Here is an 8,990-nt window from a genome sequence, read left to right on the forward strand (position 1 = left end):
CTGCTAAACCAGAGCTAAAAGGAAATGTTGAGGGGGCACTGAGAGGGGGTGGGGGGACCATGGACGGCAGTATACACTGTTGATTGTTAGTTGTAACAGTGAAAATAACACAGGTTATTGTATCTGCTGTCGTACCTCAGACTAGCTACATCCTAGCTTGTCTAGTACTAGCTACAAGTATATAGCATGAATCAATGGCACAATTACCACAGACTAGCTATATCTTGCTACTAGCACAGACTAGCTGGGTCCTAGCTTGTCTAGTACTAGGTACAAGTATATAGCATGAATCAATGCCACAATTAGCACAGACTAGCTATACATTGCTATTAGCACAGACTAGCTAGGTCCTAGCTTGTCTAGTACTAGCTACAAGTATATAGCATGAATCAATGCCGCAATTAGCACAGACTAGCTATATCTTGCTACTAGCACAGACTAGCTAGGTCCTAGCTTGTCTTGTACTAGCTACAAGTATATAGCATGAATCAATGCCGCAATTAGCACAGACTAGCTATACCTTGCTACTAGCACAGACTAGCTAGGTCCTAGCTTGTCTAGTACTAGCTACAAGTATATAGCATGAATCAATGGCAAAATGGACACAGCTGCTAGTATGTACCTTAGCGAGCTATCGTAGCTAGGTTTGGACTTTACGCACAAACTAAAGAGACTAAAGAATTATTATATAAAAATCACGCGGCCCCAATCCTCTTCCGTGTGTGATTAATTAATCAATTAATTAGTATTAAGTAATTAATTTCCACACTTTCAGTAAATGGTGTGAATATTTCTTCCACTTCTGCTGAAGAAAAACAGGACAAAACGTGTAAATAGTCTTAACGTGACCATCAGTTGTGTTTAATGAACTGACAGGACTTGAGTGAACTTACTCCTTCACATTCCCACCTCTCTCGGGAGGCAGCCGCGGTGAGTGTCTCGTATATAAAGCCAGAGGCAGCAGAGGAGCAGAGGAGCAGAGGAGGGATCTCCTGGAAACATCTGGACACAGCCGCTGCGCACAGACTGGAGGATGCGCGTCTTCGCTCTCATCTGGACACTCGGCTTCCTGCTGAAGGAGGCGCAGGCATGGGGCTACAAAAACGGAATATTTCACAACTCGATATGGCTGGGTAAATAACTCATTGTTTGTTTTAATTCTCGCTGTTGTAGTTGTTTTAGCTTTAAAACATGTCGGTCACGCGGGGACAACTTCACCTTTTCTCCATCGTGAACAATCGGGATACAAATGAACCTAACGATTAATATTCAAAGTCATCTAACTTATATGTTTCACTTAATATGACTGTTATTGATCAAAATCAGTATATTCTGTAGTTTTTTTATTATCAGGCTGCAGATTGAATGTTATTAACCATTGAATTTTAAGTTTGAATCATCTGCTTTTAACTGTGAGAACTTTGTTTTATTTTTTTTTTGCAAACACAGCACTACATCTTCACATAAAAGGCATATTGTGAGGAAACATGAAGGATTAATGGGCTGTATGCAGCAGTCCAGCAGCTTTCCACTCACTGCCAAACTGCATGTTTATGACCTGGCTGAGTTAGTGCATGAGGCCACTAAACATGGGGGGAATGACTGAATCTTTTCCGCTTCAGCTCAAAATACAAATATAAGAAAAGATAGTTCAATTAATTTATCGTTCTGTTAGTTTATCTATTGAATTTTGACATAAGATTGACACCACAGCATGAAGTCCTGTTGCATTTATACTGAAATATAAACCAAACAAGCTGCAAACATGCACCTCTGACTCTACCTTACTCTCTGTATTTTTATGAGGTGAGAGTGAAAGCCTGCCTGGCAACAGAACAGTGTTTCATATTGCTAATGAGTTCACCTTAACATCATTTACTATTATTCATGCAACTTTTGTCTTCTATCCCGTGTCTGCGTTAACTTTGTGCTCAGGTATGGCAGATTACATTCACACTTGCTTCTTGAAAGTTTCAGAAGCCCACTGTGTGTATGCAATATTTTTTAACTATTAAACCAGCTAAGTCCCACTGAAGTCTGAAACCTCATTTGTTAGGGAGACCAGGCAGCATAAGAAGTTTCAGATGGGACAAAACAGCAGCAGCAGAATCAGTCAGAATCAGAGTCATCAGTCGTGACTCCTGTTGCATGACAGTTTAATTAGCTTAAAAGCAAACATACGAAAAGATCAAATCAAAACGTGAACTTGAGGCTAATTTCTCAGCGCTTTCGGCCTAATTTTGCGAGTCATCCGTGCGTAAAGCCAAAACAGGATCAGCAGAGGACTCCCCGCTGAGGAGGCCGGGGAGCAAGTGACCACATTGTTGGTGAGCTTCCAACATGAAGAAAAATGTCACACGGTGAATCGGCGCCCTTCTCACTGAAAACACTGTCACCAGCCTGACTGCAGCCCCACGCTTGTGTGTTTGGACTTTTCAAAAGTGTATCATCAGGTCGCTTAGATACAAGTAAATGCGGTTGCTACACAGAAGCTCATGCAGGTTTTCTTCCAGGCGTTTCCCTCGCTCTTCACACACATTCAGCAGCTTCTTTTCTTTCTTTCTTTTTTGTTTTTTTTTGTTTTCCCTCTCTTTGACAGAACAGGCAGCTGGAGTTTACCACCGGGAATCTCGCAAAGGGAGATACCAGCTGACGTATAAAGAGGCCAAGGCGGTCTGCAAGTACGAGGGAGGGAAGCTGGCCACTTACGAACAACTGGAGGCGGCTCGGCAAATAGGTCTGCACCAGCTCGCTCTCTCAAACACATCCACAACGACGCATGCAGAGCTCCTGCCAATGACGGAGGGAATTCAAACTCACTCAGACTCTCTCTTCGCCAACACTTCGCTCCCACGAGTCACGGTTTGCTGTTTGACCCATTAACCTAACAGTGTAACCACAACCAGTTTACATTACCATGTCGGCCGTGTTTATCTTGCTTCTCTCCCATGAAATAAAATCAACATAATCTCTGTCGTGATGTAACAGTAGAGAGACTCGTCTGAACCCACTGGAATGCTTTTAACAAGGGAAAAAAAAGAGGTTAATATGTTCATAGGGTAAAGGTCAGGGAGTGAATCACTTCTTTCCACGAGAGCTTCTCCGTTGCACGACTCTTTGCCCAATCTTAGACGCTCACATGAGGATTATAAAAAAACAAAAACAGCACAAAAAAACACCTTCTTGGCTGGTTTATCTCTCTGTTCCCGTGGCACAGAGTCCGGATCCAGCCACCGGCTCTGGCATCACCATCCACCTCCCTGTCAGCTGAAAGTTTCCCCCCTCTGCCTCGGAGGTCCCTGCTTTATCTTGTGGCCGGGGTCTGCTCATTGTAACTCCACGCTTAACTCTGTCACCGCAAATGAGAAAAACCAACAAAATAAAACAAAGACTCTTTTGATGGTCTCCAGAAGGTTTTCCCTACAGGGGGCCCTGAGACAAGAAAGACTCTCTGTGGTCGGCAGGAATAGATTTACAGTACTGTATTTATTCTGTGTGTATTGGTTTATAGACACCTAAACTTTCTGATAGATAATAATTTGCATGTTTACTACAAAGATCCCTGTCTAACGTCTTTTTAGAAGTGTGTTAAGAGTAGATCAGTTCAGATTACAGAAGTATTGCAGCTGGACAGTCAGTGGACACAGAGGTTTTAGTTTGAAAATCCCCCTGAAAGAAAAATGGGAGATTTGGGAGTTTTGAAAAGTGAGAGGGTCATTCTCATGGGTAACTGCTCCCTTGAAAAAACAGATGTTTTTCTTCTCTTGTGTAGGTTTCCACGTGTGTGCGGCTGGATGGTTCGACAGAGGGCGTGTTGGTTACCCCATCGTCAAAGCTGGGGCGAACTGCGGCTTCGGGAAGGTTGGCATCATCGACTACGGTTACAGGCTGAACAAAAGCGAGAAGTGGGACGTGTACTGCTACAACCCCAACTGTGAGTACACGTTCATATAGTTAGGTAGTGTACTTAAAGCTGCGCTAATCAATGTTTTTATACTGATCACCCAACTCTGCCGCTTTAATCTTCTGCTCTGGCAGCTGCAGTTAGAGAAAAGTCTCTAAGACCCACCGTCCACTTGCTGCTCTGCTCCAAACAGCAAACACTCAAGAGTTAGCGACTCTAGCTGCTGAACACAGTGGAGCGTTTAGCAGCTAAAGAACCAGATATTTCACGTCAGGTAGCAACACCTGTCAGCAGGTAACTGTTTGGTAACACGTCGGCCATTTACAACTTTACAAGGTGAAGTCAAGGTTGTGTTCAAATTGTGTCCATGTGATGTGGCATAGCCCTGCAAAGTGCTAGGCCTGTATATGTGAGAGGCAACAAGATGCAACATAAAAAAACTTCATCATGCAAAAGTCACACAAATATACATAAATGCATCCAAACCACTGCAAATCCAGATAATCAGATATTTAACGCTATAAAAATAAACACTATACAATAAAAATGTTCCTGACATCATCACTTTCTGGATTTGTCAGCAGTTTTTGTTGATACATCTAATAGAGACAGAAGTTTATAAAAGTTTGTAAAGATGTGGAATTATTCTCTATTGGTTCATGAGTTGTTCAATTAAGTTTGAAAATAAAAACTATTGTTTTATGGAGCGCGGTTTAATGCTGATATGTCTGAGTGTTTACCAGCATGTTCAGTAACAGTCTGAACACAGGACGTGTTGTATTATTTATAATGTCTCAGTGCTCAGGAGGATTTGTGTGGTTTGAAGTGTAAGTGATGACTGTGGGGCTGTGGTCAGCCGGGGGGGGGGGGGGGGGGGGGGACCCGGGCCCCAGAGGTTAAGTAGTCATCAAGTCTGAGGCTCCACAGACTCACTCAGGGTTTTTCTCATCACTGCTGTTTGAAGTCAGACAGGAGGGATGGTATAGAGGAACTGTGAGACCACAGTGAGTCAGGACTGACTCAGAGCCACAATCTCAGTGCCGCCCTGTGAGTTATCACTACAGACCGAGGATAAACCAGGAGGAAGTAAGAACATCAGTCTGGATAAGATGCTGGTTCAGCAACTGAGTAAGTGATAACAAAGGCCTGAGTGAGCACCACACCCGCATGATTCACCAGAGTCCGAACTAATATTTCAATATTAGTGAACCTGGAAAAAAAAACAGTTAAAAGCAATATTTTGAAAATTCACTAGTAACGTTTGAATTTAGCAGGTCTCATCAGTGAGTTAAAAACACAGTTTCAGCATCAGGAAAACTTTATTATCCATCACAAAATGATGGAAATTTGTCTCTTATTTGGCTCACGAGTAAAAAAACGGACAGACAATTAGAAAATGGGCCCCTGGTAAAAGCTCGGCCCAACCTCCAGTTCACAAAACAACTACAAGTGATGTGATCGTGGTCAGTTTGTGTCTCCATGCTGCTTTCCCCTCGCTTTGTTGTCGTTTCACATCTCTTTTTTAGTCACCTTCCCTTAAGTCATTTTAAATCTCTTCGCAGGAGCTACTTTGAAGCTGTTTTGTGTCTCTTGTTTAGTGTCTTTTAACTGAGCTCTTTGACTTTCAAACAAGAAATACTTACAGTCACTTCATACCGAGGTTTACAATGTTAACAGCAGCATGAATGAAGGGAAATAGAACAGAATAGAAAATGAGGAAAAACACTTTTTCTGTATTTTTATTTAAAGCTTACGTTCAGTTCAGTTACTGCGTGCAATGAAATTCTCACTCTGCAGTTTCTCTGCATTTCCAGCACATAGAAAGGTGAATATTGTTTGGATCAGTGCAGGAAGTTATTGTGCTAATTCAGTTAAAAACAAAGGTCGAGGCAGTGGGTTTGTCTGATGTTTCAAAGTAAAGCTCGACCGATACGAGATCTTTGAGCCTGAAACCAAATATTCAAAATCAGTATTTGATACTGGGATGATTACATATTGGCTGAAGCAGCGGAAAAAGAAACTATAAACACAACACTGATGTATTATCACCTGCAAACAGGTGCACGTTCACACATCCATTCTCTCTTCTTTTAGCTCTGTTTTGGTCTCCGCTAACTCTTAGGAAAATATCCAACATTAAATCCTCCACCATGTTCACCAGTCGGTCTCTGACTGAGCAGGTAGACGGTGGAAAAACCTTTGAGCTTTTGACTGGAAACATCTGGAGTTTAACGTGACTGGAGCAGTGAGAGTGAACCAAGACGATAAAGCTGCGAGACATAAAACAAACGCTCCAAAAAGCTGAGAGGGTTGGTTGTTAAAGAATAGCGATCAATAGATGCACTCATTCGGCAGGACATTGTACAGTTGCGCTCTCTGGTGGACAAACTATGGCAAACTACATTTTAAAAGAAATGGGAATGAAATCAGAAGTAGTTTCTCCTGACTGAGAGGAGGGAGCAGCTGTTTCCCGTGAGCACCATCGCATCAAGTTTATTCCTCTCTAATCCTCCGCTGCATAAACGTTCCATAACTCCTGGTCACCCACTCATCAGCTGCGGAGGTCGTCTCTCCGTCCAAGTCAGACATCTCGGCTGAAGCGTAAACCCGGCGATGGACGTCGGCTTAACGTTGTAAAGATCCATAAATGAGAAAGGATTTCAAACAACATTAATTTTCATTTCCCTCGAGGACGTCTGGTGGAAAAAGCTTTTGATGCCCTTTGTCACCAGCCTCGACATGTGTGTTTGATTTCCTTTACTCAGCTACAGGATTTCATTTTGGTTATTCTGAATTCATTCGGAGCTCACACGCAAGAGACAGACCCCCAAACCAAAAATACTTCTCGTGTAGAATCCCACAAGCTGATTAAAGGAATCCATCGTGGGGAACGACTCCAGCGGTCATTTCGCCTGAGAACACAGACACCGAAACTCATCCATGTCCCCGGTTCACAGAGCTGCCTTTCCCTGTAGTGATGTGAAATGTGTCTGCGGTTATCCACTGTATATACACCGTGTATTGTCAGTATATTAAATACATGTGAGTGGGTATTCTTGCACATGTGCAGGCATGGAATATGTTACTTTGCAAAAAACAGTATTTTAAAGTATGTTTTATCAGTCGGGGTAAAAAAAAACAAAAAACGTAACCCTCTGAAGTCGACAGATGTTTCCATCAATATCTTTGCGATAATACAGTGTAGAAATATGGTTTAAATGTTGTTGAAATCTGTCGACTCTCCACTTTTTCTTCTCATATTCTTGCGAGATTGTACGTGACTCAAAGCCGGAGCTAGGAGCATCAAAGCAGAGTGACAGTCAGCGACTCAGTGATGTCACAAAACTCATTTTAGGCATTTATTATACATTTATCTACTATTTCACTCATATATTGCAATGTTTTTTATGAACCTAAGACTTTGGTAAATGCATTTACAATTCATCTGCATCAGTGATGTGGAGAATTTCAAAAACTGGGCTTCAGTTTTTCAGCATTTGGGCTACGAGGGTCTAAAAGTGGCGTCAATGTAGAAAGAGCTGAAATGGTTCTGAAATTTAACTTTAACTTTGACACCAGCTGTGAGAAAATGTGATAATCAGACCTTTCATTCAGCCTGACATCGTGTCCATGAGCCAACTTCTGTTTGTGAAGGGAACTGTTTTGGTCAGTAGCAGCCAGCGACCTCTGTTGGTCCCTACAGCTCCGTCTTCATTTAACCCCACAGCTACAGTTGCTGAGGGGGAAGTTCATTTAATGTTTTCAATCAAAGATATGTTCAGGTTCGATAGCTGTTGTTTTTCTTTTAAGTCTCAATAAGAGATCATAATAAACATTCAGTTATTCAGGAGTCGACGGGGTTTCTTCTAGAAAAGCAGTAACAGGATCTGTCTGACCTCACAGTGTTCATTTGAAATCACACACCACTCACTACGTGTCGTTCATGTGTCTCACAGCCAAGGAGTGTGGCGGCGTGCTGACAGATCAGAAGAAGATCATTCAGTCCCCAGGTTTCCCTGAGGAGTACCAGGACGAGCAGATCTGCTACTGGCACATCCGCGTCCGCCTGGGCCAGAGGATCCGCCTCCGCTTCCTGGAGTTTGACGTGGAGGACGACATGGCGTGCATTGCAGATTACCTGGAGGTGTACGACAGCTACGATGATGTCTCTGGTTTTGCTGGGAGGTGAGGACATCTCACATTATTTATCAGGGCTGCAACTAAATAGTCAACAACATTTTTCAATTTAGCAAGTAATAATTTCGTCTGTAAAATAGTGAAAATGAAAACCAGCCAGCAGTTTAAAGAAATTAAGATATTCAAGGGAAAGATAAAGAAAACCAGCAAATCCTGACATTTGAGAAGCTGTAAAAAAATATGTTTTTTGCTCTTTGTTCGATAAACATCACGTGTTTGATCTGACATGAAAGTTTAATGTGAATTTCCCTTTTTAATCTGTTTGATTACAGGTTCTGTGGCGATTATTTACCTGACGATATCATCAGCACAGGTGAGATGTCAACATACAATATGTCTATGTTACCTAAGAGGAGAGATTTGTCGCACTGATGTGTTTTATTTTTGTTTTTGTTTTTGTTTTACAGGAAACGTGATGACGTTAAAGTTCCTCTCCGACGCTTCAGTCACAGCCGGCGGCTTCCAGCTACAATACACTACCTTTAACGCATCTCTGTTCCCACACAATTACACCCACTATTTTCACTGACTAATGGTTTAACACACTGATGTCATCCTGTTGCTGTATTTATAATGTTATTGGTTACCTCGTGTACTGTAATAAATGAGTGTTTATAGCTCATTAAAGGAATCATTCTGTCAAATAAACAAGGTCGTTAAATCGTGTTTCTCATATTGTTCTTATGTTATAGAAACACTGTCTCCACTGGTCCTGAGGCTGAACCTACTTTAGACTAAATAAATCTGGTTTCCATTTATTCCCATTCAACTTTTCCCCGACTTTCAGGCTGCAAAGTTAAATTAACACTGGTGCTTCTGTTTTTAGTGACTTATTTCTGCATCTTTTATCAGCCATTAAAAGATAGAGTGCCACAGATTCATTGTAATT

At 41.9% G+C, this 8,990-nt stretch overlaps 1 protein-coding gene across 1 annotated transcript; it reads left to right on the forward strand.

Moving 5' to 3' along the window:
- The first annotated feature begins 619 nt into the window (after positions 1-619).
- On the forward strand, positions 620-8,762 carry tnfaip6 (tumor necrosis factor, alpha-induced protein 6). Its single transcript, XM_056388672.1, has 6 exons — positions 620-1,133; positions 2,600-2,737; positions 3,773-3,934; positions 7,861-8,089; positions 8,374-8,414; positions 8,509-8,762. Exons 1-6 carry the CDS (start codon positions 1,034-1,036, stop codon positions 8,628-8,630), a joined length of 792 nt encoding a protein of 263 aa, XP_056244647.1. The 5' UTR covers positions 620-1,033; the 3' UTR covers positions 8,631-8,762.
- Positions 8,763-8,990: the final 228 nt, after the last annotated feature.

This window comes from Seriola aureovittata, chromosome 11 (assembly GCF_021018895.1).
Source record: "Seriola aureovittata isolate HTS-2021-v1 ecotype China chromosome 11, ASM2101889v1, whole genome shotgun sequence".
Lineage (NCBI taxonomy): Eukaryota > Metazoa > Chordata > Actinopteri > Carangiformes > Carangidae > Seriola > Seriola aureovittata.

Coding starts and splice junctions, on each gene's coding strand:
- tnfaip6 (XM_056388672.1), top strand. CDS start 1,034: ATGCGCGTCTTCGCTCTCATCTGGACACTCGGCTTCCTGCTGAAGGAG. Junction 1,134..2,599: donor TCACAACTCGATATGGCTGG/GTAAATAACTCA, acceptor TCTCTTTGACAG/AACAGGCAGCTGGAGTTTAC. Junction 2,738..3,772: donor GGAGGCGGCTCGGCAAATAG/GTCTGCACCAGC, acceptor TCTCTTGTGTAG/GTTTCCACGTGTGTGCGGCT.